Genomic DNA, 27,289 nt, shown 5'->3' with positions numbered 1-27,289 from the left:
GCCGCCGTGCAACTGATCATGACGGGCCTCCCAACCCTTGCGTATTGCCTTTCCTCATCATCCTCGGCAGCATCGACCAGTGGAACAACCCGTGGGATGACCCAGGCCCAGAGTTTTTGGGATTCGATGGAATCCGTCGGTTCTCTGCCCGATCCTCCACCTCCCGAGCTGCTTTCCCGTATCCAGGCCAAACCCTACCGCGGTGGGTTTGAACCAGCGACCGACGTGGACCGGTACGAACCGAGCATTACGTTCGGGGCTCTCCCTTCCGATCTCATCGGATCCTGGGCGGGGAACGGTCCCGGTCGCATACGCATCGGCCGGCGACAATACGGCCATTGGTTTGACGGGGACGGATACGTCACGCTACTCAGTCTGGATGGATCGCGGAACAAGGTAACGTTCGGGGCCAAGTACGTTCGGACGGATCGGTTTCGGGCCCAGCATCGTCGGATGGAAACCTTGGACGAGATACAGCGCCGGGACCCACCACTGGCGTCCGCCGGCGCCTGGACGCCACGGGGTCGGGGACGCTGGTACGAAAATATGGCGGCCAAGCCGACGAATCCCGCCAATACCGCCACGATGTGGCTCGTCGCCAACGATGCTTCGGTGACGAAACCACCACGGCTTCTCGCACTCTGTGAAGGGGGGCAACCCGTGGAAGTAGACCCTTTCACATTGGCGACCATCGGGGACGAAGCCTCATTTTTTGGGGAGACGCAACCCGATTCGTTCTTCTCCGCGCACTTTTCCCGGTGTCTCCGTACTGGCAATATTTACAATCACGGGTACAAGCTCAAGCCTGGCCCGGGAGTCAAGGAAATCAATCTGGTTCGCCTCGCTCCCAACGGAACTTTATTGGACCAATACAGCTCCCCAATGCCGTTTGATACGTTCGTCCACGACTCTGTTCTGGATTCTCAATCTCGCCATTTGGTCTACTTTCTACCACCCTGGAAGGTTCCGGATGCTTCTATTGTGCAGTTTCTGTTGGGCAAATCGCCGTTTGGCAAACTCTATGAATGGGACGATGGCGATACTGCGTACGTGCACATTCACGACGCCCAGGACTTGTCCTTATCCTGGCGTATCGCACTGCCTTCCCTTATGAGTGTCTACCATATTTTGGATGTTCACCGAGATGACATTTCCCCGGATTCCGACGGTGCCTTTATACTCCGCGTGCGTTTGGCTGAACTGACTCCGTTAGATCGTGTCCGGCAAGAAGCCCAATTTTCGGACCAGTACCGTGTGGAAGAGCAACGTCTCATGACGACCTTGCGGGAATACAGCTTCGAACTGAGTCCGCAGAGTAGAGAAGGCCGTTTCGTGTCGGCCCGGGATGTGGCGCCGGACATGGCGAGTTGCGAATTCCCGGTGGCCAACGTGGGGTTTGCGCCCGTGCATGCACGCCGACGCTACTGCTGGACAAACGCTTTATCACAGCAAGACACTGATCACAATTGGCTGGACGGATTGCAAAAGATTGACATGAAGACGGGGACGGTTTCGCCTGTGGCGACGTTCGGAGCCGGCAACTACTGTGGGGCTCCCATCTTTGTACCCAAAAGTGATGCAAGCCGGGAGGATGAAGGCTATTTGTTAGCTATGGTCTATAAGTCGGGCACGCATCAGAGTGATGCCGTGGTACTAGATGCGGACACCTTGGAAACCTTGTGCGTGATGGAGTTGAAGCACCACGTTCCATATCAATTTCACGGTGACTTCCAACCTAACTTTGTCGTATGAAGTCATTGGAAAGCGAAGCAAAAGATACATCTAGACTGGACACGTCCTATTCGCGCTTGGCAATTGTCAATTCTTCTATCGACAATAGTACATATATTACCAACGTCCTGCATCAAGTGCTCCGAGGCCATATCCTCGGCGGGAAAACTAACGCTCAGAAATGATATTTCCGAACGCACTTCATAGTCAGAACTTGCATCCAACTATTGTAAACAAGAATCTTCCGGAGTGGAAATGGCTGGAAACAGGAAATGCCACTGACCGACACTGCCACATGCTGTAACATTTCTTTTTGCACTTCTAGTGCTTGTTCGACAATTTACAGTTAGCGTTTGTATGCATTGAATTGCTACTTGCGACTTAAAGTATAACGCTTGCACAATCTGTACGATACTTTTGTCTGAGAACCTCCATGTAGTCCACGAGACTCAACAGTGCAGTATAAATGAATGTATCGAGATCAGCTGTTGGTGGAGGAATCCATGCTAGTCTCAGCTAACATCTAGGGAGATTGCTATCATTGTAGTTCCTAGTGAAAGTATTTCGTCATCGCTCCAGGAGATTGATGATCCTCTCCTAAGGCGTCTGCTGCGATGAAAACCTGCATACTGTTCACACTTACTCTTCTGTGTGTGGACTGCGACACTTGAGCTTTTTGATCGACTGGGAACCTGGCGCTTGACACGAGAATACTGGATCGTGGATACGATCGTCGTTTCAGCGAAATTTGTGAAATTTAATGTAATTTGTCACAACAGACAGTAAAACTTTTCAGTCGTAATTTTTGGTAAATAGGTACGAAGCAAGCCTTGCGCGTCCTGCGAACGTCCGGCACATAGGCGGGCATGCAGAGCGACATTTGCTGTTGACTGAGACACGGACACTCCAATTCGTTTTTTAGACAATTACTTAGGAAAATTTGAAAATAACTACACGACCGGCTCGACATCCAACGTTTTTCCGGAGTCGCCATGCCGTTCTCACAGGCAACAACAATGGTGCGAAACCGGGTATGCCCAAATGGCAAGCACTGCTTTCCTTGACGAGTACCGCGAGAAACAGGAGAGTTCTGTAAATGTCTTCTCACTCCATGTCGAAAAACGGAAACACCGATGCACGCACTGCCATGTTGCAAGAAAAGGCTGACGACGTCCAGCGCGTTCTGGATGAGCCGATTGTCGACCTCTGGCTACTGCGCGAACTGGCCTTGACCGAAGGTGGTCTCGTCAATGGTCAGTACAGCAGTATACCCAAGAAAGCCACACCCATTTCAAATGACTGACTCTTATGTGTTTTGCTATTAGACGAGCTGCGCCAGCGCGCCTGGCCCAAATTGGTCGGCCTCCATGAACTCTGGGACGGAAGTGATGAAACGCTTCCGACGCCAAAGTCCGACGACACCACTTTTGCATTGTCATCGCAGGCGAGTGCACAAAATTCAAAGGAATCAGCTCTTTCCTCCAATGCTACCGAGGATTCTTCTTCACCACGGTCCTCCATGTTCCCCTTGTCAACTTCGGAGCCCCTCCATCGAACAGCTGGTTCTCTAGGAAGCAACAAAACCAAAGAACGGGTGCCTAAAATTGTTGCTCGTAGTCTGGATATGGAGCAAATATCGCTCGATGTAACCCGATGTACGTGGCATCTCCTGACGGGTACACAACGTTCGCAAGCGTTCCAAATGGAACACAAGCGACATCGCAAGGTAGCTAGACAAATCAAACGCAAACAGCGACGACTGGCTAACCTCATCAATCTGGCCCTGCAAAAGTCGTACGCCTTGCGTGAACGTGACATTAACAGCAAAAGTCGGCTCCGGTATTATCAAGGTTACCATGATGTGGCCTGTATTTTCTTATCCGCATTGGGAGGAAGCAGTGGAATGCAAACGTCCAAGTTTGCATCGGCGGTCAGTGGGACCGCGGCCTCCGTGGGTCTCGATCTACCCGCGGCTGTGCTTCTGCAGGTTTCGCGGTCTCATTTACGAGATCCGATGAAGAGCAGCTTTCGACAATTGCAGACATGTCTGTGCTTAACGTTCTTTCCACTCTTGGCCTTATTTGATCGTACGCTTCACGATCATTTAGTTGCCGGCGAAATGACGGAGCCCACGTTTGCTCTGTCCTGGATCATTACCTGGTTTGCACACGATGTACGGGACACGGAATTGGTCAAACGACTTTTCGATGCGTTCTTGGTCTCGCACCCACTTTTACCACTTTACGTCACCCTTGCCATGCTGACGCACCAGCACAATCGTGAAGAGATTCTAAGTACGGAATGTGAGTTTAGCTCGTTGCACCAAGTGCTGGCGGGCCTCCCGAAAAACAGCAGTGCCGTCGGTTGGAAATATCGACCCGGCGATGGCTACGTCTCGGACGACGACTATTATGGCTCGGATGACCACAGTGTAACAACGTGCACGACTGTGGATACGGTAGACGGCGACGTGCTGGTCGAAGACTTGAAAATGGTGGATCTGGGCTACTTTGGGCTGAACGCCACGTCCGTTTCGAGTGGACCGAGCGCATTGGTGGAAGTTTCAACCAGCTCCCAGGTTTCTTTCCAAACCTTGATTGATACTGCTGTGCGGTACATGGACCGTGTTCCACCCTCGGATCTGGTTTCTCTGGCGAAACGATACTACGGTGCCGAGACAGTGAATGATTGGTTGACATCCGATTCGACCCCCGAATCCGGTATCTCTCTTCTGTCTGACACGCCAAGTTGGTCGATTGAGCGGTACGCCAAGGCCGATTGGTTGCTGAAACAAAATTCCCGGGCACGACGGGGTGTCCGTGCTCGCAACCGCCGGGATCGGCGCAAGGATCAACAACGCGGCGTGTTGCTTACCACTACGCCGGGACGACGCACGGTTGACGTGGATCCCACGACGGCAACGCCCGGGCAATTTCTACAGCAAAACGCGGACCGGGTCGCCGTCATTGCGGCGGGATACGGTCTCGGAGACATGGCGCGGCGCGCTCGTCGCCGCACCCGGGTGCGATGGGTCCGAGGAGCGACCGTACTAGTACTCTGGGCCGTGCTGTATGCGGGACTCACCAGGTATCGTCGGAAGGCTCCCGTCGTGACCCTTACGGACTGTGACGTCCACGGATCCGTGGCGGAATTGTAGCGCCGCGTCAGCAATTTCCGGTTTGCGCAGCAATGGAATATTAATGGCGCTGTGATCACCACAAGTTCTGTGCTCGTATTGTTGTCACGCTGTATACGGTCCAATGACTTACCCTACTGTTAGCTAAAGGTAGTGTTTGCCGTCGAACTTTGTTAGAAAAGTGGGTTGGATACGAGGAGGGCTCTTTTTTTTTCGTTTCGTCTAATATAATTCTGTAAGTTCCTTCGTCCCACAGTTTTGGGCCGTTTTACGGATCGACTACAGGTTTGTAATCGCGCCTGTCCGTCGCCACAGTGCCACGTCACGGAGAACCCGGACTCGGCCGATGTCACAGGAATTTCAAATCTGTCCGGCCGGTGATCTTTCTTCGCCAAACAGGCCTCACATTTTCCCTGTTCGCCGGACGCATCGCATTCTTGCCGTGTCGATAGGTGAACCACGACGTTTGTAGTGCCTGACGTCGCAGCGGTTTGTTGCCTCCCAAGAAAGGAAGGGAAGTAAACAGAAGGATAGCAAGCAATAGCAACTTGATCATTTTCGCTCCTCCCCCTCTGGTTCAGCAGTAGACAATAATCAATACTAGTCAAAACCCGCAGGCACTGTGTACCTTTGTTGCTGATTCGTTCTCTTGTTTCCTAGCTAAGACATCATGAATTGTCAAAAACTCAAGGGTGTCACCGAACTTCGCAAGGGATGCTCTTCGGAGTCATCGCTCAAGGCGGCATCTCGGCACTTCGATCTCTTCCTTGAAGAGGTAATTTTGTCCGGCACCATTGACGGAAAAGAGAAGCAGCATCTTTTTCCAATAAGAAGCGTCAATAACAGCACAGATAGCAACAACATTGATAACAGCAAAAGATTGGATGGTGATGCGCAGACGCAGTACTCGTTCAAAACCATCGCCGTGGAAAAGATCAACGACAAACTGCTGAATCTCTTTGCTGGATATTTGACAAGGGCCGAAAAACTCCGTGGGAATAAGAACGAAACGCAGGACAATTTCTCGGATGGCAACGGAATTTCGTACAACACGGCAGAACGATACCTGAGCTCCATTAAGAACGAGATTCTTCGTCGTTGCCTTGATTTGGGGCTAAAGAGATCTTTCGACGATGCGCAACAAACGCGAATTCGCCAGTCCATGACAAGACGTTTTGTTGAAAGAGCCGTCCGGAACAAGACGCCTCTGGCCAGATCTCATGTCACAGCTGCTCGGAACGACTTTCTTGTAATTGCGTTGTTATGTATCTGGGACGGTTCTTTTCCGATGGCGGATATGTTATTTTATCTTTTGACGCTCCGATACTTAGCCGGCCGGGGCCAGGAAGTGGCCATGATATCACGGTCTAGAGTTTCTCTTGGTGAGCCATCAGAATGGGCCGATAGTGGTGACAAGACCTTTGTTGTGAGGCTATGGAGGTCGAAAGTCAGCCACGAGCAGGATCTTTCTATTGTTCCTCACCAAAGTGAAATGTTGCTTGATTGGGTGTTTGCATTTGCCTATAGTGCTGTGATGAATACCAACCCAAACGACTCGTTGTTCCCGACCTTTGCCGAAAAAGTGGAGTTGCGCAATTTATCAGCTGGAAACATCAATGATGAAGAAATTGGAAATGAGACCACCCAAGATAGTACTTTGAAAGCAAAGGTAGATTCCAGCAAAAAAGTCACCAAGTACTTTCAAGCACTTTTGGAGCGACTAATTAAGACAAGCGAGGAGCTTGTAGGTCCGAACGAAATGGCTAGAGCTGCCGGTTTGTATCAGGATGATGAAGATTTTAGCGAGGAATTTGATGGCAGCAGCTGCGTCGGTACAACTAGTGTCAACAATGAGCCAGGAATATTCAATCTGACAGGAGAAGAAGAAACGGTTGGATTGGATCCCCCAGCCAATGCTGCCTATTACTATAGCGGTTTGCTTCATAAGCACGGCATTTCAGCCGGACTCTCAACACATTCGGCTAAGCGCTCTGCAGTCGAAATGGCAAATGAAAGTGCTCTATTGCTCACAACATGGGTATGCTTCCGGGCAGGATGGCTGATGAAAGCAGTGCATACTATTTTTGATTACCTATCATTTAATCCGAAAAATGATCGACAAGTTTCAAGGGTGTTCAGCGAATGGAATACGCCATCTTTTCGTGGTGAGATACTAGGTGGGCGTCCTCCAAGACTCCATCCCATTCGACTTCAGGGATCCAAAGAAGCAGAGAAGGTTCGTTGTTTTGTTGCTGCACTATTTGTGAACTACGAAGACAAAGGCATAGACTCCAATATATTTTGCACCATTGACGATCGGAAAAGTCGACTTCGTGAGTTACGAAATCTGTATGATCTCTTGACGGCAACTATTCTCCGTTATCTGCCCAAATTTGTCAAAGTCCTTCAAGAACATCCAAATCCGTCTCACCCATTCCGACAAGGTCAACGCACTTGTATCGAAAAGCACCCGTTTCTGCTACGAATCCTTAAGGCAAGTCAAACAGCAGGCATCTTGTGGGATGAGCTGAAAGCATGGAGTACTTTGATTCAGAAAGACTTTCTTGAGAGAAATTTTGAGTCGGCAAGCTGGTCTGAGATGCTAGAGGTTGTCGGGGAGGAGCAATTTTCTGCGGATCCTAGGACACTGGGAGGCTACATGGAAACAACGAATCGGACTATGAATACTATTCAACTGGGACAGAGCAGGATGCTGGAGACTACAAGCATTCATGATGCCCGACTTAAGGAGCTAACTACCACTGTCAGCATACAAGGGCAAGCAATCGAGGAATGCAGGCAAGCACTTGCAGAGATAAAGACATTGCTAAAAGAGGCTCTGGGGAAACCAGATATCCTTATCCCTGCCATCAATCAGGGTCGGGAACAACTACCCATCAATCCTTCTGCAGCAGAAAGAATGCTAGTAATAGACCAGCAGGTACTCCCAGTGTATTCTCTTCCCGAGAAGCTCAAGGATATGGACCTCACGGATTTATTTCAGCAATGGCATTTTCAACAGTGGCATTTGCAGATGTATAGCGGTGGAACCAAACAGAGGGGCATTTCGAGTCAAATTCGCTTTGGAATGGAGTACTTTTCTCTGTTCCTTCCGGCACAGGTACCTCCGTTGCCTACAGGTGCAGTCAATCCAATGGAACTACTTGCGGAACCGTGGCGGCGGCAGATCCGTTTCCTTGCTAACAAAGCCTTTGAAGCAATGGCTGACTTCTTTGAGACCAAGGGTTTGAAGGTACCAAAGTCTTTGACGCCGTTCAAGAAAGCAATGTTTCTAATTGATGCCAGCGAGTGGCCAAAAGGGCCACAGGATCCGTCACCATTCCCCATTCTTAGTAAAAAAGGCAAGAAGGAGGAACTTCGCAACTACAATTGTCTGCAAAAGTCACAGGAAAAAGAAAAGTTAAAGGTCCAGAACCGCCTTCAGAAGAGGGGCTCCGCGACCAAACAAACACTTCCAGTTGTTGTTGACACTACTTAAGGAGAGGCTTTGATTCTCGGGCATGAGTTGCATGATACTACTGCATGATACCACTTTTAACAGTAAATGGATAAAATACATAATTTTCTTTTATATTAGTATAATCCATCTCAATGAAATTAATACATTTGCTAATTTTCACCAATACCGGCGGACTGGAGCAAAGGCTATAAACATTGGCGCTATACACTAGCTTCACCGTAAATCTTGCTCTCGTACATTCCGCACTGACAATCGGGTGCGGCCTTCACAAGTCCCTTCATTGTCGCGTAGTTTTCGAGCAACAAGGACAACCACTTGCCGATCGTCATGGTATAGGACCCCATTCAATGCGTCAAGGACGAATTTTACCAAGTTGTCAACATCTGGGCCGTTTGCAGGGGAGGAGAGAAATGAAGCACCCAACTTGAGATTTCCAGGAGCCCTTTTGCAGCCTCGAAAGTCTACCATTGGTCGCCTCAGGAAAAAATCAATGGACACGTATAGCCGGTGGGTCCGGTCGAAAACCGGCCCATTGGTGGCAGTGCCAGTATTCCGGCGGACAAAAGCTCGAACTTGCTCAATCCGATCACGTGCTGGGTTGAAGCTACCGCCGCGGAACCATCGGCTCCTAGGTAGAGGAACGGGAGCTCCGGGGATCATGATGTGTATGGCGGGGTCCTGATCCGTCGAAGCGTCGTCGCCATCGGAAACTAGGTCGATGACCGTATGGATAGAGTCGTTCATGCTCTGTTCGGATGTCGCGGAGTGAGCAGGATGCGTGGAATCACTAGGATTCCAAGAACGGGGACTTTCCATGTACCTTCGAGGAAGAAAACGAACAGGTGGAGCAGGACGTCTATTTTTCACAATCAGTTTGGTTCTCTCGACGATTGAAAAAGTGAGGAGATCCGGTCCAAAAAACGCAGTAAAAACGCCACGCCAATTCGCGCGGGGAGACCGCCAAAGCCGGAGAGCATCGCGAAGGCAGATACTTACAAACAGTATGGCACGCGACAGTAGTCCGTTCAAACTATCGGTGTTGTGCGCCTCGGTCGCCTCCCTCTTCGAATCGGGAAGGCTGTCGCGAAACTAGTCACGGAGAACACACGACATTGTTCAACCGATTGATCGATTTTCGGGGTCTGTCGCAGGTGTCCCGGATTCCCTGGGCCTCCGGCCAATCAGAATGCCGATATGATTTTGTAAAATTTTACACTTGTTTTTGTGATCAAATTGGAACTTATTTTCGGAAAGATGATTTTTACCTCACGCTATCGCGCGAAACATTATTTCAATATTTCCAAATCGATTACGGTGCCGCTCAGTCGGGCTGTCGACCAGACCGTTGTGCGCGAAAAACTGCGCGACACGCCGTAAACTCATACACAGACTCTGTAATCTAAGGGTGACTTATTTTACTGTAAGTGAACTGTGATTTTTGGGCGTCTGTCCATCGTCGAGCGATGGTTGCGTACCCCGACCCGTGTGTCCGCGCGCTGACTGTGAAGTCCTTCCACCACCTTCCGTTGTTTGCGTCATTCGCCTTTCTGTCGTGCAGAAAATGGATCGAGATCGATTGGTCCCACAGCCTTTCCCACCCACCATAAAACGAGATTGGCCGACGCGCCACACCCTGCTCCTTCCTTCTCTTTTCCGAACTTCATTGCATCATATGACGAGTCGTCTCGTCGTCGTTGGATTAATCCGACGCACCACCGCCCGGCTTCCGTGCGGTGTGTGGAAACCCCCGCGTGCGGGAGTCGTCGTTCCCGAATCGGTGCCGTTCCGTACCCACGGCGGCCGATGGCTGAGTGACCGGACGGATCCACCGGTCGACCCGCCCACCGACGAGGCCGCCACCGATGCGACGACGGCAGAAGAAGTGGAAGCCGAACCCGTGGCAGCGCCGTCCCGGGAAGAACAACTCGAAGCACAAGTCCAGCAGCTCAAGGATCAGTTGCTCCGCAGTCTAGCCGAACAGGAAAATACCCGCTCCATTGCCAAACGGGATGTGGAAAACGGGAAGCTCTACGCGATCAAATCGTTCGCCAAGAGTTTGTTGGACGTTTCCGACAATCTCACACGCGCCATGGAAGCTGTGCCGGAAGACGCTCGGGTCGATCAGCAGGAATCGAACCACGTCTTGCACAATCTGTACGAAGGCATCGCCATGACGGAACGGGGGCTTCTGAAGGCTTTCGAAAGCAACGGTTTGGTCAAGTTCGGCCAAGCCGGTGAGGCCTTTGATCCCAATCGGCACGAAGCCCTGTACGAATACGTGGATCCGGACAAGGAGCCGGGGACCGTAGGACAAGTCGTGAAGGATGGCTTTCTGCTCAACAAACGCGTCCTGCGACCGGCGGAGGTAGGAATAGTCAAAAAAGAGTAGAGATCCAAAAGGCTTAGAGACACACCCCGTAGTACTATTTCTAGTAGAGTACGAGCCCTGGTAGTCGAACACTCGACCCATGCACACAGCCCTAAAACCACTGTCTAACTGTCAGCAACGGATCCTTTCGGTGTAGCGGAAACAATATCCTTTTTTGCTCTATCGTTTACTACTCTCTCTAGGGCAATTCGGTAGAGGCAGAGCCAGACACATACACACAGAAAACACGTTCACAAATACCAGAGGAAAATGGATAAACTCCAAAAAAGCCCGATGAAACAAACGCCCGTCGCATTAGGCTGTTTTGCGCGGGGACGCCCGCGGACTGGTATCCCACAACGGCGTGGACTTGTCGCCCAATAACACTCGCCGCAACGCCACCATGAGTTCTCGGGACTTGTACTGCGCCCACTGCATAACCGTCATACCCGTCAGGCGCTGAAAGGTCTTGGCAAAGGCGAAAAAGATGCAGAACAAGGCAACCATTAAGGGAAACAAAAAGGCCGACACGGCTTGGACTTGGACCGATCGGGCCGAGTTGGTTTTTGGAAAAGGAGTCTGTGGACAATCGGTAATCTCCATAAACTCGCATAGAGGCTCCCACCCCTGTTTCACGTTGTACTCCAACAATCGTTCCGGCGGTACGACCTGCCGAATTCTCCTATTGTGCTCTTCGTAACTGGCAATGGCGGTGAGTTTGTTCTGTTCCGGCAGCGGGAACGGTCGTGTTAAGAACGAATCGTCCTTATTTACTACCGCGTACAGCCATCGCAGGTAGTGCCAATATTTGCGGACCGACGAAAAGAAGAATCCTCCGAAATGTGTCGGTTGCGATATGCTCTTGGTGAGCGTCTCCCAGGACCGGAACCAAACTTCCGAATTTTCGCGGGTCGTCAAAATGAATTTGCAATCCGGGAACTCTTCCATAACTTGGTCAAAATAAAGCGCCATGGGCAAATCGGCCGTCGCCTGGTAGCCAAAGTCGGTAATCATTTGCAGGTCCGGTTTGCCCATGATGGCTTTGCCCTGCTGGATCGAAGGCAAAAAGATGCGTTCCACCCACATGGAAAGAAGAGCCTCGTGTTCGTACAAGTGTTGAGTGTGCAAGGTTGGGTATCCCAGCTCTTCCAAGGCCAGGGTCAAGGAATACTGTGCAGAAGCAGAAAAACCGAATTAGATATATATCGTTAGTATTTATACAGCATCGAGCACCAAAGAATAGGAAAGGAACAATATTTTTGTTTAACGCCTGGATGAAGGTACGACATAGAATTCGATATGTAACCGAAATTTCATGTCGGGTTGACATAAAATAACGTTCAGCCCCTCTAGATAATACCAAATGGTCCCAAGCCGGCCCAATTTTCGAGGTGGGGGACAATGGGAGAAACGGGGGTCTCTGAGCGAACGTACCGTTCCAGTCCTTCCGTATCCTACAGCGACGACTTTCAGCGTCTTTTCTCCGTCTTTAGAGACGACTTCTTTGTCGGCAGCGAGTTGGACGCCAAAGGCTGTGGCGAGCGGCACGAGGACGTGCACGTACCACCATTTGCCGACAATGTAACACGAGTGTGCGGCGCCAACAACCGTGCCAATGTAGACATCGTAGACGGCTTCCAACCAGCTCCCTGCTTCGAAATGTATCTTGGATCCCGCAGCCATGGACATGGTGAACGAATTGGAACCTCGGTGGGCGATAGTAGTACCCCAGAGAGTGGTGTTGCTTTGTGTATGGGGTGCCGTTCCAGAGAGAGTAGCACGCGTGGGGTTCTTGTGTGGCTGTTTCTCGGAAGCGAACGCGAAATTACGGGATTGTGTGTGTGACAATTTCGGGGTTGGACTGGCTGATATTTTGGACCACGCGAGGACGTGCGTTCGCGAAAATGTCGCGCCGTTGGAATTCTCCGTGGTCGTTCCACCACGAACACGTTGAAAATGTATTGTCATTCGTGTCGCCAGACACGGACAAGCGAATCGTGGCTTGCGGAAAAGGCCTTCCTCCGCAATTAAACCCTATATCCGATCCTCACTCGCTCGCAAGATTCGCAACTGTTCTAGGACAGACTGCAATGATACGGTGTGCCATTTTCCACGATTTAGCAGATCCGTACGGCACCAATCGCAAGGATAGACTACCTTTGTTGTCGCCATTCACCCTTTGCGAACACGGACGGCTGAAGAAGCGCAATTACTCGTATGGCCAAAGCGAAGAAAGCTCGTAAGCGGAGCTTGCCGGATGCTTCCGCGGTGGGAGCACAATCGGCCGATCCCAATCCGTTGGGGACAGCGGTCGACACCTTTCTCACGTCGCTCGCGGCGGACGAGCGCGACGGTTTCTTTGCGCCCACACTGGATCCGGAACGGCGCGGGGCTATTTGGATGGAACAAGCAGATGAGGGGGAACTTTGTGTCAATCGATGCAGTTGGGCGATCCCGAGTCAACCCGCTTTGAATGTTTTGCGTCACTTGGCTCCAATCGTCGAGATTGGCTGCGGGGCCAACGCGTACTGGTGTCGACTGGCGCGACAAGCGGGAATCGATGTGGTGGGCTACGATATGCATCCGAATCGGGGAGGGACGATTTTGGCGGCAGCCACAGTGTCCGCCGCCAACGCCGGTTCGTTCCCGGTGCGTCGGGGCGGACCTTCGGTGCTCGCGCAGCCGGAAAACAAGGGTCGGACGCTCTTTCTCTGCTATGCCGACGAAGACGTACAAGAGGGACGGGACGAGTCGGTGTCCATGGCTGCCGAATGTTTGAAGTATTTCAGTGGAGAGTACGTGATTCACGTGGGGGAACTGTACGGTGACACGCTTTCCATGGAGCAAGCTCCGTGGGGCCGCTCGTCCAGCCCAGAGTTCCAACAACAACTCGCTGCGCAGTTCCACTGCGTACTGGAAATGCAGTTGCCCAACTGGTTACACGTACGCGATACGCTGAGCGTGTGGAAACGATCGCAAACCTGTGCAATTGTATTCGCCGCGGAAGACGAAAATGATCAAGACGAAGAAGTGGAGTACCGTCACATTCCGATGGACGAACGCCTTCCACGCAACCGTGCTGCTCCGTTTCTGGAGCATCTGCTACAAGAGAACGGGAAAGCTTCAGCGACTGAAACAGGAGGGACACCATCCAAGACAGAAGAGTTGAAAAGACCCTCGCTCTCCCCGACGAAAAGGCAATCCAAAAAGAAGCAAAGGCACCGAGAGGAGAAAGACAACCGTCACGAATATGAATGCCCGTGGTGAGACTAAATATCTACGCAGTGTTAATGTCAGTTCTTCTTGCAGGTGGCTGTTCTGATAATAGTCTAGCTCTTGTTAGGTAGTGTCTGCTCGACGGAAAATCCGAAACGAGAAAAAACCATACCTTGACATGCCAGCTTTAGGTCAAGGTTTGCCGAGTGTCTACCATCAAGAAGGCTCCAATAGCTCGGACGCTTGGGCTCCATTCCAAGCTATGCTCTTGACACCTCGGACAGAGACATGGTCGTCGTTATCGTAATAGAAAATATATACGCATGAAACAGGGCTAATGTAAAGACATATACAAAGCCAACTCATTGCACATTGTCAAATACTTGATAAAAATGGAACGCTTGTGTGGAGTTCCCTCTTCCTTCAGATTGCAACAAGCGAAATTTTGTCTGTGGCGTTGTCTAGTTCTTGATCTTCTTGATCGACAAGCGATCCTCGTGGACTCACCAGCGCTCGCGGTCCAACCAAGATTAGGGCAAAGAAGACAATATTTATGGTGAGAAAGGTCGCCAGCAACAACCATTCTGACCGAAAATTTAAGAATCCCTCATTGCCCCCGAACACGGTACCAAAGAAATCTGTCAAAAAGAAACTGAACAAGCTTGCCATAAAGAGCATGAACAAGGTGAGAGATCCAGTCAGGCCGGAAAGGAATAGGACGAATGCTTGAATCATCATAAACATAGACACAAAGCCACTGGCATACGTGCCCGGATCGGAGATCATGACCATGCTGGGCATCAGGACTAGTCCGAGCATCATTACGACCAAACGAAGAATTACTTTGATCGCAATTTCTGCGAAAGATTGGCCTTTCGGTATCCATGAAGTGCACATCTGGGAAGTCCAATCAGCATAAAAATCGAACGAAACAGAAAGAACCACCAACGAATTTGTGTGAACGTCACATCAAGAAAGAGAGATCAGGTGTTTGCTATGTTTCGACCAAGGATTAGCTACCAACTAAACGTAATACCCGTGAAATTTTTTTGGTTTGCGAGGTCGCGAAAGGTGTCACAAGTTAGATCGTGTTTTACAATTAGCATCCCGTGCCTTATTCTCTTCGTCTGTGCTATTGCCATGTCGTATACTGTTCAATCGTGAATGGCATCATCACGTGAGATGAGAACGAGGATTGTGCCACGAAATAAATTCTTTGGTGAATTCAGAAGTCGAGCTAACTATGATATGTGACCTTTCTAAGGTTGCTTGAAATAATGTGACCATGGCCTGCTCCGATATCGGCAAGCTCGTCAAGGTCAGCATTCGGACTTGCTCTTTCACTGACAGTCAACATAGTGTGAGACTTATGATATTCCATTATCCTCGCATTTCCGTGTGTACATTTTCTTACAATTTCACAGGTCTGTCTACACCTCTCCGAGAAGCTTATCTGCTGAAAAAATTGAGGCTACCGGTGTGTCATAATGAGAAACTCTCATTCACTGGAGTTCACAGCTCCATTTCTGGTATGAAGGCGTATGGAATTTCCAGACAAATTGACTCTGCTTACAATCCTGTAATCGATCCGTGGGATAGCCTCAACACGAGGGACGAAGGAGCCATTGCTGTTAGAAGTTATCCTTCCTGTCACTGCGACCTCGATATTTTTTAGATCATCAACGACATAGTTGATTCCGGGTTATTCAAACTTAAACCCGCCTGGCGCTTCGAGAATTTTCAAAAAGGGACTTATTTAGACTCAAAATGCTGTCAAATCTGTTAGTTTGCAATACTGCCGAAGCACTTTTCAAGAAGAAAGTGTGAGCAAGGCCAATTATCACCATGTCCGACGATGGAGAAGAAAATGAGTTGGAAGACGTCGGGGCGACCCCGTCAGACTTCTTCGATCACGAGCCTTCGAAACATGAAAAGATTGAGGTGAGAAATATGGAACAGAAACGTCGACGGAACCTTGCCTTCATGACGATCAAGACGCCGTCGTTGCAACGCATCGTCGATTCCGGAACTCGGGTTTTGTTGTTGAGATCGTATTTGTTGACGTACAATCCAGTACTATTTGTACGGCAAAGTACATACGCGCTGATAACCCAACCTGCTCCGAGAGAATCTCGGACAACTTCTCGTAGAATGAGCTACGAGTTCCTACACACTTGATTCCTCCCCGTAGAATCTCTACTGATGTGCACAGAATTCACTGTGCGCTACTGGATTTGATCTCACTATTAAATCGGGGTTTGAGAATTCCACAGAAGCAGACGTCGCCTGTCCTCCGGGTTTTCAAACCAACTAACCGTTGATTTCCTCTACCTTTGTTTGTAAGATGAGAAAAGCTATCAAGCCCCCCTCTGAATGGTTAAAGTTGCTGTGCAAAGATTGGGCAGCTGAAAACGAAGTTTTGGTGGAAACTTCTGACGCGAAATGCTTGGACTACAAGCCGTATCTAAAGGGTTTACTGACTTCGCAGCTTCTTTGCAGATTGTCCATACCTCCGAAAGACGCAGGGATGGATGGAAGTTCCTCGCAACCTACGGTAGACTTTTGGCGTATTCTGGGAATCGAGGATGAGTTCGATAAAAGCTACATTGTTGCCCAGGTCGAACGGTTTTGCTCGTTGTACAATATCCGAGGAGTTCTTGTCGATGATTCTGATAGTTTTGAGGACCTTTCCTCAGCCGATCCCGCTACCCTGGCAGCTGCGGCCGCTGCTGGCGTCAACCTCTCTGCTGCAAACGGCTTCGTCCCCTTACCAGCATATATGGACCACAATGCGGCTGCAGCGGCAGCTGCTGCCGCAGCCGCGGCTACAACCGACATGTCAAAACTATCTAAGAAGCAAGTCTCAGAGGTGTCGAAGGCTCACCGCCTTGCCAAGGATGCAGAAAAGGCCTTAGAGAATGAACGACGTCAGAATATGAAAAGAGAACAACGTCGCGTTTCGATGGAACGAAAGGAGGTCAAGGCCCGTGAACGAGAAGCTCAAGCTGTGCGCAAGGCCGCTGAGCGTGCATCGCGGGAGGCGTCTCGTGAAGAAAGGAGGCGTAAGAAACTAGATATCCGGATGCATCGCGAAAAGTTTGCAAATGAGCAGAAGGAAGCAGCTCTCAAACGGGCGGCGGAGCTTGTCGCGTCCAATCGCGTCCCAATTGAGATTACCCGTGGTGCAGCAGCCGCTAAAGCAGCTGCCAACGCTGCTCTCTCGACCCCAACTAGTCATCAAGTGCAACAGCATCATGACTCTCTTGATATGCCAATAAAAAAAGCTCGTTCTGCCATCGTCGTATCATCAGCTGGTGATTTGGACTCGATCGTGACACATTCCAAAAACCTTTGGGCAAAGTACAATGCCATCGCCAAGGAACATAATCAGAAAGTAAACTGGATTACGGTTGCCAAAGAACTTGGCATCCACGTAAAGGTTCGCGAAAAGTATGCTCGAATGCATTTTCGAGCGGAGCAACGCGGCTTCGACTGGGACAAGAACAGTGAATGGAAGATCAAGGATCACCCTGAGATATTCCTTGAACCGACGCAGGCTGAACAGAAGGCAAAGATGCCTCCTCCGCCGCCTTCCGAAAGTGCGACTGTGTTGATTGATGGTACGAAGGAAGTTACCGATGAAGCGGTTGCGGCAGCAGCGGCTGTAGTGGATGCGTCTGTAACCTCCCATCCAGTAGACACGGTAGTGCAAACAACGGATGAGCAGACTGCCGCAGCCGCTGCCGTTGCGGCGACCTTGGTTGCGGATCCGATTGCTGACATGGTTCCAGATATATCTGAGCAGGTCTAGCTACGAAATTAGGGGAAACTTTACTCACCAAAATTTCGAGTGAAAGTGGGAAGCGCGGCAATTGTTACTACTGCGAGTGACATAATAAACTATGAGAAAAGGATCAAAATCGCTTCGTATTTTGTCCAAAATTAGTTTGTGGTAAACCAGGCTTTTCGAGAAGCAACGCTGGTGCTCTCAGATTCTCTTTCTTCCATGTTCCACAATGGAAGAAGAACTTTCGTTATTTATTCGCGCGCTGAGCCATATGGTCTGGTGATTGTTTCGTATCCCTTGGTTCCGTAGGTGTTGCAAAAGCCAAAAAATTGCTCCCGCTCACGCCAAACACCGGTGCCCCAACCCGAGCGACCCCAGGACTGCTCCAGGTCGGATCTTACCCGGAACCATTCGTGATGCAAAGCGCGGCACAGTCGATGATCGATGCCGGCTCGTCCGTGTACCGTACACGTCCAGGGCTTTTGACATACCGTAAAGTGCGTAGCCACGATAGTGGCCACGCTACGATCCCGACAGTCCTCACAGGACTCTTCCTGGGTATAGCACTGCCCCGTGGGACGGTCGTTGACCGCGTCTCCGTTCCGTGACTTGGAGCACATGTTGTCGTAGACGCACCGATTCAATTCTAGTGCTCGCGTTTCGTTGAAGTGCAAAATATCGTAATAGTACGGTAACAATCCCTGAATGGTCATACTCCCCCAAAACTTTCTCGAGCGTCCTCCCCAGCCACCCTGATCACGGTAATCTCCCTCACGAACGATGTTCCGAAGCTCTTCGTATACGTTCCGATCCGGGCGGAGTACGAGTACACCTCCCTGAAAGGGTTTGACCGCTCGCCCTGGATTCACCATGGCGTAGTCGACTGTGTAGAGCAATCCAATGTCCCGGTACGCGGTAGTGGCAAGTGGCCGATCCGGCCATTGGAGATCGTCCCGGGGCAGTGGCGTGCCGTACGTCAAAAAGTCAAAGAGCCGATCGAGGGGTTGCAACAGTAAGACGTCCAGATCCAACAAGACGACAATTTCGTGCGACGTCAGTGTGTACGCTTCCAATTTGAGCAGTTCCTTTTCCCCACAACAGCCGTTCGCGGTAATCTTCTCGCGCAAGAAATCCCCCCGGATTTCGTGGACCGCCACCGGCGTGTCCCGGCGGAGCAGCGTATAGTTTAAATCTTTCAGTTTCGAAACACACGGCTCGGCTTGGGGGTGATAAATAGCGTACAGGGTGTAGTTGTAGCGTTGCTGTTCGTGGAGTCGTTCGGGTTGGGTGAGTGGGGACGATGACGCCGCGTGGTGCGCTTGATGGATCGAGTACGCCAGGACGGCGGCTCCTTCGGCCAAGCGCCAGGCAGCGTCATCGTCTGAACCACATTCGGTAATGGTCACAGCGTAAGCCACTGTGATAGGCGGAACTGTCACGGCAAGCCCGGTACGCGACTGGGGAACCGTCGACACGGTCAAGGCGTGCAAATCCCCGTGATCGTCCGGGGCGTCGTCCAGCTCCAGGACGGTGCAAATCATGAGAAAACACAAAAACAATAGAACAAAGTAGCTCGCGACGGAAATATACTGGTAGATGGATCCAGCCTTCCCCCGACGCTGGGGAACCGCTGTACGGCTCGCGCCGCCAACGACCACCATGGTCATTCCCCCACACACACACGAACGGAAAATGACAGTGAGTAGCCACAACTACCCCCGGGACTCCTTACATATATTCCATTCGGGTCGTTAACCCTAACACTCAAAGCAGCCAAATTTTTCGGAATACAACATATCATAGTACCACAGAGTTTTCACGAACCGATTTACTGTGAGAGTGAATGCCACTTTGGACAGACTGTGAATACCATTGATATATTTTATTTATTAAATAAATTTTTTCGATTCGTCACATTTACATATACAACATACTGGCTACTGGTGTTTGGTAGTCATTCCGCTAACGCAAAAGTCGGCAGCAGCTTTTCCCACGGATCCCACGGTCTTGATCGAGTGTGTGCACCTTACATTAGACGTTCGCTTGCTTTGGAGCAACGACCTCCTTCCTCACTATCGTATTGACTGCAAAGGCCTCTGAATAATAATAACAACAACAAGGCACAGTCAGTAGCAACCGAACAACAACCGCCGTACAGTATGGGCGTCCAGGGCTTGTGGCGTTTGCTGTTGCCCATCGGTCGTCGCATCTCAATTGAAACGTTGGAAGGCCGCGTGCTCGCGGTGGACGCCTCCATTTGGCTCACGCAGTTCCTCAAGGCCATGCGCGATCCGGACACGGGCAAGGTCCAACCCGCCGCGCACTTGATTGGCTTTATCCGTCGGCTATGTCGTCTCCGCTTTCACGGGATCCGCGCCGTCCTCGTCTTTGACGGACCCACGCCCGCCATCAAACGACGTGAAATAATGCGACGACGCAAGCAACGCGAACAGTTCGCTACCTTGGGACCAGCCGGAGTCCAACGACTCGCGCGACGGCTACTAGCCCAAACCCTACAGCAGCAACAGCAAAAAAAGCCAACAGTCCCAGAGCCTCACGGTCACGACGCAGCCTTCCACCCAACGTCGTCGACCGGAACGGCACAGTCTTTGGCGCCCGGTTTCAACCCAGGGGGGCGGGACGGCAATCCGAAAGACGGATCGACCACGAACGCTGCAACTTTGGCTACCGCTGCTTTATCGAATGACCCCACGAATTCATCAGAAGAGCCCGCAGCATATTCGGCTACATCCGACTCACTCGGTACGAAAGCTGCGACCGATTCTGCGCCTCCGGAACAACCTGCCGCCGCATACCCTCCGGATACCGGCAGTGACGCTGCTATTGCCGCGGCGTTGGAATTCGGTTCGGACAATGAGAACAACACGAACGACCCCCACGTCCGCGACGACGATGGTGATGATCCAGTCAACGACTGGGATTTACCGCTCGACCACGAGGCGACTGGGAACGAGTCCAGCAATAGCGACGACCCCGTAACAACCAATAGCAGCTCCCTCGGCTTTCCTCGTTCCAATAAACGCCAACGCCGTTTGTGGGATGAGCGTCGCGGCACCATGGACGTGGCGCAGATAGCTGCCTTACCACCCGGCCAACGTAGGGATGCTATTGAAGCCGCCAAACGAACGCAGCGACTCCTTTCGCGACGGGAATTCATGCCGGCCGCCGCCAACCCCGACGCCTTTTCGTCCGTCCAGGTCACCAACTTTTTGCGGTCGATCCGTCTCAATCAATCCATACACGCCATGGCGCTCCGTGTCGTACACGACGAGGAAAAGGCGTTTGCATCCCAACCGGGTGAATTTATGGCGTCGGATCGGAACACCAGAGTATCCCTGATACGGGAAGATGATCCCGACGATAACGACCGTACCACACCACCAGACGCGCCAAGGGAGCGACCGTCGGCGGCTCTGCGGGCACGGCAACAGCAAAACCGACGGAACAATGGTACCCATCGATTTTCGCACCGAGATTCATCATCCGACGAGGATTCACAGTCAGTCGGAATCGGAAAATGTGCCAACCCAGCCTTTGCTGCTGCAGGGAAAAAACGACGACGGGCCATTTTGGATGAGGAGGATGACTACGGCGATTCTTCAAAAGAAGAGGATCGCGTCAATCAAAAGTCTACGCTTTCGACAAACAGAGCATGGTACAAGGATCGCCCGCAAGCGACATCGCATTTACAACCTCTGGAATTGGACGACAGTAGCGAAGACGATGACAGCGTCCCAAACGCAGAACTTAACAAAATGGAATTAGACTACAGCCAACAACGGCTTGACTCGTCGGTGGGTTTTAGAGAGACATCCGCAAGTAGCCAACCTCCAAATGGTGATGCTAATTGGGTGCGGGGCGATGTTTTTGCATCACTAAGGTCACAAAGAGTTGTGCAAAAAGATGTCACAATCTTAACAAAACCGGCGAACGCTCTGGAATTGGTGACTCTACCCATCGACTCGACTTCTGGTAACGAGATGCCCTTAAAAGAATTTGACACGAAAGAGATTATTTCACTAGACTCAATGAAACATGCACCACCAATTGTCCTGGAGAAGGAGAGCACAGATGAAAACAGCAGGGATTTTGTTTTGGACGATAGTCAAAAGCCGCGGGCAATGGTCAATATGAGTATCAAGACGGTACTCAGAGATAGTGCTACAGGTTTACTTTCGCCATCAGCACGTGGAAAAGAGGGACAGCCAGGTGATGGTCATCCGTCGGATGACAAAGACTCTGCCACTCAGTTTAATCTATCAGCGAATGAGCCAGCGCGTTCAAATGCGCAGACTAAAAACACCCCGCAATCTGTGGTGGACAAGCAGATAGCCATGGTCCTTCATGCTGCAGAGGAAGCAGAGCTAGCGGAAGCCCGGGAGGCGTACAGCTCTCAGCCCCAAGACAAAATGTTGGAAGAAGCCAGGAAAGTCAAAGTTGTTCAGGAGCACAAGATGCAGCGTTCAGAAGGTCTTTCGTCTACATCTACCGCCGCATCTCCACAATATAATCATGATTTTGCAATTGACAGTGATGTGCGTGACGTTGAATCAGAGGTCGAAGAAGATAATGTCGATTGGGAAGACGGAGAAACTAGCTTGAGTGGCACGCCAGTTGACGAGCGTAATGTAGAGTGGAAGGATAACGGCGGTTCTACGGGATCATCGGATCAGTGTCATCTTTCCTCCAATGCATTTCACACAGATATTAATGAATCGCTACAGGTAGGGACAGCGATTCAAAAACAGGATGCGACGCAGGCATATACTGCAGATGGATTTTCGACAGAAGCCGCCGCCGCATTGGAGCGTGCCCAGGGAACAGCTGCAAATTTAGCGAATTGGGCAGGGAGGGCATTTCGGCGAGCAATGAATGAAGTCCACGCGGCGAGTCCATCCAAGCAAGCCATAACTACCTCCAAACCAAGACAGTCTTTGACACTCCCTATATTACATGAGAATAGGCATCGACTTTTTCCATATACTCCCACTTCGTCGAGAGACCATACTGCCACAGACCTACCTAAAGAACACCTGATACTATTGAAGCAGGGTGAGAGAGGGACTACGACTCCAGAGAGTTCATCGCTTACCTTCGAGGCAAAAATGCCTTTCATTGACACGGATAACACGGTGCAGGCTTTCGCCAACAACGGAGTCGAAGCAAAAGCGACTGTCACTGAAGTAAACGATAAGCTGCTGCTAGACCTGGAAAAGCAATACAGTGCAGAAAGAAATCAACGAGAGAGATATATGGAGACCGTTACAGACGAGATGAAAGAAGAGATCATCAAGCTCCTCCAGTTGTTTGGTATTCCGTACGTGGAAGCCCCTTCCGAAGCCGAGGCCCAATGCGCTGCCCTCGAGGAGCTGGGGTTGGTCGATGGTATTGTGACCGAAGACAGTGATGTCTTTGTTTTCGGTGGGCAAGTAGTTTACAAAAACATATTCGAGGATAAAATGTACGCCGAAGCTTATTTGGCAAGCGATGCCAAACGGGAAATGGGGCTTGGTCGAAATGCAATGGTTGCGCTAGCCATGCTGCTTGGTTCAGACTATACAGATGGCGTCAAAGGTACGCAATTAAAGCCACCTTGTTTGCATTGTTGAATTGTCAAGTGCTTATCGTGTACAAATGTCTTTCAAACAGGTGTCGGTATTGTGAACGCAATGGAAGTACTCCAAGTCTTCGATGTTTCGGATAACCTAGGGGAAGGCCTAACAAAGTTTCGGCAGTGGCTAGATGGGTTTAATCCGTTCGATGGCAATGTAGCCACGGATGCGGGTGCCATGCAAGCCTCACCGGAGAGAAGGTTTCACTCGAAACATAAGAGCGCTCGTACCCGGTGGATTGCACCTGACAATTTTCCGGCTGAGAATGTGATGCATGCATTCTTGTCGCCAGTTGTTGACAAAAGTTCCGATCGCTTTACCTGGGGAATTCCGGATGTTCAAGGCCTAATCCCCTTTTGTGCACGTCACATGGGATGGACTTCACAAGAAACAAGGAGACTGCTTGATCCTGTCATGGACAAAATAAACGACAAGTATCGCCAAACAAGAATTGATTCCTACATGGCTTATGAGGATTCAATCAAGTTTGCAGATGTTCGCTCGAAACGATTGAGAGATGTTTTGGGTCTAAATTCAAGTGGACACGCAGAAGTGGCAGAAACAAAGGAGAGCTTGTCTACTGAGAAAACCAATAAAAGGTTGAGAACGAAATAGAGATTGCTAGGTGGCGGAAACAAAAGAGAGCTTGTCTACCGAGAATACCAAAAAAAGGCTGAGAACGAAATAGATATTGCATTTTATGTGTCTAAAGGATCTAGACATATATACGTTTTGTAAGAATGTAAGGGGTTCCTTTCAACGCTTTGCCGCTTTGTTGGACACACATTTCACTCAGTTTGGGTCGCCCTAATCGACATCAGCTTGATTGTCCCCATCTTCCAGTATAGAAACGTCGGCTTCATCTGTTTCCATTGGATGTTCTGTCGCTTGTTGGACAGAGTACGTCAATCGAGCCTTTTTGCGCAGCGGGATACTGATGTCATCGTACGACTCGTCGTCGCCTTCGGCAGCTTCAATGCGGACAATAGATCCACTGGAGATATCTCCGCTAATTAGCATACGACTGAGAGTCGTTACCACTGTTGACTCGAGATATCGCTCAACGGGTCTCGCGCCATAATTCGGGTCGTAGGATGCTGCAAGAATCGCTTTGGCGCCACTAGACTCCAGCACCACCCGAACTCCTTGAGAGGCGAGTCGCTTCGAAACACCCCTCATAGACTTTTGGACAATCATTTCCAACTGCTGGGTTCCGAGAGAGTTGAACATAATGATACCCGACAATCGGTTGAGAAACTCCGGGGCGAAACGAGATTGAACTTCCGACATGACTTGCTTGTGCGCCAATTCCCGTCGCTTTGACTCCTCAGTTAGATTCAGCAAATACTTTGCACCCACATTGGACGTCAGAATAATGACAGTATTCGTAAAGTCGACAGTCCTTCCCTTGCTATCCGTCAAGCGTCCTTCGTCCAAGATCTGCAGCATTAGCGTTAAAACACGCGGATGTGCTTTTTCCATTTCATCAAAGAGTACCACTGAGTAGGGTCGGCGACGTACGGCTTCTGTCAGCTGACCACCTTCGTCATGCCCAATGTAGCCGGGTGGGGCTCCAATCAAACGGGCAACTGAGTGTTGCTCAGTGTATTCGCTCATGTCAATACGAATCAAATGCCGTTCGTCCGCGTCAAATAAACTCGAGTATAGACTCTTGGCAAGCTCCGTCTTACCCACTCCCGTCGGACCGAGGAATAAGAAACTACCGATAGGCTGGGAGGGTCGCGACAGACCAGCCTTAGAGCGTAAGATACAGTCCGTTACTTCTTTGATTGCTTGATCCTGACCGATGACACGTTCCTTGAGTCGATCATCCAATTTTAGTAAGCGATCTCTGTCAGTCTGCGAGAGGCGGGTAACTGGAATCCCCGTCCACCGAGAGATCACTTCGGCAATATCCTGGGGGGTCACTGTTTCCGAAACTAAACTGTCTTCGTCTGAGGCATCTGCTTTACGTATCATTTCCGATTCTTCGATCCTCTTCAAATGAGACTTGAGGTCAGGAATGGCACCATACTTTAAGTCGGCAGCCTTTTCGTAGTCACCGGTACGTTCCGCCGACGCCGCCTTGGCCTCAAGGGTAGTTAGCTTTTCCTTGATCTCTTTCAGTTCCTCAGCTCGACCTCTATCGGCCTGCCATTTAGCGTTCAAGGGTGCCAGTTCTTCTTTTAAATTAGCAATCTCTTCTTGTATTGCTGTGCGCCGCCTTTTAGATTCCTTGTCCTTTTCGCGACCCAATGCGGTAGATTCGATTTCGAGTTGCAAGATTTGTCGCTCCAATTGATCGATTCGTTCGGGACGACTGTCAAGTGTAGTGCGTTTTCGTGCGGCCGCTTCATCTATTAAATCGATACTTTTGTCGGGATTGAATCGATGTGTTATGTATCTATCGCTCAGCTGCGCCGCCGTAACCAGTGCGGAATCCATAATGCGGACACCGTGATGAGTTTCGTAGCGATCGCTTAGCCCACGCAACATGGATATAGTATCCAACACACTGGGTTCGTTCACTATCACCTGTTGGAAGCGGCGTTCAAAGGCGGCATCTTTTTCAATGTGCTTCCGGTATTCTTCCAAAGTTGTAGCACCAATCATGCGCAGCTCGCCTCGCGCCAGCATAGGTTTAAGCAAATTGGCGGCGTCCATGGCTCCGTCCGACTTGCCGGCCCCGAGTACGAGATGAATTTCGTCGACAAACAGAAGCATTTTCCCCTGCGCTCGCTTCACTTCGTCCAAAACTGCCCTCAACCGTTCTTCAAACTCTCCTCGGTATTTGGCACCTGCCACCAGCGCGCCCATATCGAGCGTCCGGAGTGCAACACCCTTAATGCTTTCGGGTACGTCACCTTCGACTATTCTGCGGGCAAGGCCTTCGACGATGCTAGTTTTACCGGTTCCAGGTTCGCCGACTAGGACGGGATTATTTTTGGTTCGGCGGGACAAGATCTGTATGAGCCGACGAATTTCTTCATCTCGTCCTACGACGGGATCGAGTTTCCCATCTTCGGCTTGTTGGACCAAATCAATTCCATACTTTTCCAAGGCCTCGTAGGTTTCTTCCGCGCTGGCTGATGTTACCTTATGGCTACCTCGCAAATCCTTAACGGCACCCTGCGCAAGCTTCTTGGTTAACATCGATTGGGTCAGCACATCAGCAGCCTCACGATCCTCGTACAGGGCGAGTATCAAGTGATCAAGGGCAACCAAAGCATCGCCATTTGCTTTGGATGCTTTGGTGGCGCGTTGCAAGAGTGAGGAATACGAGCTCGACAACGATGCTTCGTGAGGAGCAGGTGTTTGGGACGGCTTTTGCAACAGACGGCGTTGCAAATTTTTGCGAACCACGTTGACGTCCACGTTGTCCGCCACCACCTTTGTACAAACTCGCGCCCCCATGGAGTCGTCGCCCGTAAAGAGGGCCACAGCCAAGTGTAGCGGATCGGCTTGAGAATTACCATTGTCGCGGGCAATTGAAAGACTCTGTTCAATAACCTTGGCCGTTGCGTCGGTGATTGTTCGTTCTGACATTGTATATTGTTTCGTGTCTGATACTTTTTTATGAGATATGATATGTTTCGAAATTGGGCAGTTTCCAAAATAGTGTACGAATCGAAGGAGCGTTCGCAAACATCACGAAATCCGGGTTCGGTATGAGTCTGACATGTTCGCGATCCAGTCGTGTGCAGTTCACAGTCAATAGAATAGGGAGGTATTTTTCTACGGGCTTCGGGGATATTCGGTGAACTTGTTTGCTTCATAGTAAAATGATATGGATGCACGTCTGAGCGACGCCACGTGGATGCGTTTCCAGAAATTTTGTGAATTGTTAGCTGACGTCAAATGATGACTAACATCGATTTTTGACTGTGAAACACAAACCGGCCCGTGATTGTTGGGTTTTCAATTTCGATTGTTCATC

At 50.5% G+C, this 27,289-nt stretch overlaps 9 protein-coding genes across 9 annotated transcripts; 6 read left to right on the top strand and 3 right to left on the bottom strand.

Annotated features, from left to right (window-relative positions):
- Nucleotides 1-18: 18 nt before the first annotated feature.
- On the top strand, nucleotides 19-1,752 carry PHATRDRAFT_48408 (predicted protein; the record flags this gene model as incomplete). The annotated part of the gene is made up of 1 exon (XM_002182917.1): nucleotides 19-1,752. One exon carries the CDS (start codon nucleotides 19-21, stop codon nucleotides 1,750-1,752), a length of 1,734 nt encoding a protein of 577 aa, XP_002182953.1.
- Nucleotides 1,753-2,842: 1,090 nt separating this feature from the next.
- PHATRDRAFT_54899 (predicted protein) lies at nucleotides 2,843-4,888 on the top strand (the record flags this gene model as incomplete). Its single annotated transcript, XM_002182916.1, has 2 exons — nucleotides 2,843-2,984; nucleotides 3,057-4,888. 2 exons carry the CDS (start codon nucleotides 2,843-2,845, stop codon nucleotides 4,886-4,888), a joined length of 1,974 nt encoding a protein of 657 aa, XP_002182952.1.
- A 5,375-nt stretch (nucleotides 4,889-10,263) lies between these two features.
- Nucleotides 10,264-10,737, top strand: PHATRDRAFT_15032 (predicted protein; the record flags this gene model as incomplete). The annotated part of the gene is made up of 1 exon (XM_002182915.1): nucleotides 10,264-10,737. A coding segment is annotated over one exon (474 nt), but the record flags the coding sequence as incomplete, so codon positions are not given.
- Nucleotides 10,738-10,870: 133 nt separating this feature from the next.
- On the bottom strand, nucleotides 10,871-12,486 carry PHATRDRAFT_48406 (predicted protein). The gene is made up of 2 exons (XM_002182787.1): nucleotides 12,151-12,486; nucleotides 10,871-11,886 (listed from the first exon to the last, which is right to left on the bottom strand). Exons 1-2 carry the CDS (start codon nucleotides 12,403-12,405, stop codon nucleotides 11,032-11,034), a joined length of 1,110 nt encoding a protein of 369 aa, XP_002182823.1. The 5' UTR covers nucleotides 12,406-12,486; the 3' UTR covers nucleotides 10,871-11,031.
- A 447-nt stretch (nucleotides 12,487-12,933) lies between these two features.
- Nucleotides 12,934-14,018, top strand: PHATRDRAFT_48405 (predicted protein; the record flags this gene model as incomplete). Its single annotated transcript, XM_002182914.1, has 1 exon — nucleotides 12,934-14,018. The coding sequence occupies one exon, from the start codon at nucleotides 12,934-12,936 to the stop codon at nucleotides 13,981-13,983; it is 1,050 nt and encodes a 349-aa protein (XP_002182950.1). The 3' UTR covers nucleotides 13,984-14,018.
- Nucleotides 14,019-15,757: 1,739 nt separating this feature from the next.
- On the top strand, nucleotides 15,758-17,858 carry PHATRDRAFT_48404 (predicted protein). Its single transcript, XM_002182913.1, has 2 exons — nucleotides 15,758-15,873; nucleotides 16,277-17,858. The coding sequence occupies exons 1-2, from the start codon at nucleotides 15,778-15,780 to the stop codon at nucleotides 17,741-17,743; spliced, it is 1,563 nt and encodes a 520-aa protein (XP_002182949.1). The 5' UTR covers nucleotides 15,758-15,777; the 3' UTR covers nucleotides 17,744-17,858.
- Nucleotides 17,859-17,970: 112 nt separating this feature from the next.
- PHATRDRAFT_38849 (predicted protein) lies at nucleotides 17,971-19,380 on the bottom strand (the record flags this gene model as incomplete). The annotated part of the gene is made up of 1 exon (XM_002182786.1): nucleotides 17,971-19,380. The coding sequence occupies one exon, from the start codon at nucleotides 19,378-19,380 to the stop codon at nucleotides 17,971-17,973; it is 1,410 nt and encodes a 469-aa protein (XP_002182822.1).
- Nucleotides 19,381-19,878: 498 nt separating this feature from the next.
- Nucleotides 19,879-21,534, top strand: PHATRDRAFT_38848 (predicted protein; the record flags this gene model as incomplete). Its single annotated transcript, XM_002182912.1, has 1 exon — nucleotides 19,879-21,534. A coding segment is annotated over one exon (1,656 nt), but the record flags the coding sequence as incomplete, so codon positions are not given.
- Nucleotides 21,535-21,646: 112 nt separating this feature from the next.
- Nucleotides 21,647-26,914, bottom strand: PHATRDRAFT_51134 (predicted protein; the record flags this gene model as incomplete). Its single annotated transcript, XM_002182785.1, has 3 exons — nucleotides 24,302-26,914; nucleotides 23,815-23,818; nucleotides 21,647-21,709 (listed from the first exon to the last, which is right to left on the bottom strand). Exons 1-3 carry the CDS (start codon nucleotides 26,896-26,898, stop codon nucleotides 21,647-21,649), a joined length of 2,664 nt encoding a protein of 887 aa, XP_002182821.1. The 5' UTR covers nucleotides 26,899-26,914.
- Nucleotides 26,915-27,289: the final 375 nt, after the last annotated feature.

The sequence above is a fragment of the Phaeodactylum tricornutum genome, chromosome 17 (genome assembly GCF_000150955.2).
Source record: "Phaeodactylum tricornutum CCAP 1055/1 chromosome 17, whole genome shotgun sequence".
Taxonomy (NCBI): Eukaryota; Bacillariophyta; class Bacillariophyceae; order Surirellales; family Neidiaceae; genus Phaeodactylum; species Phaeodactylum tricornutum.
Note: the sequence above shows the minus strand (reverse complement) of the source record. Positions and strands in the feature narration are given on the sequence as shown.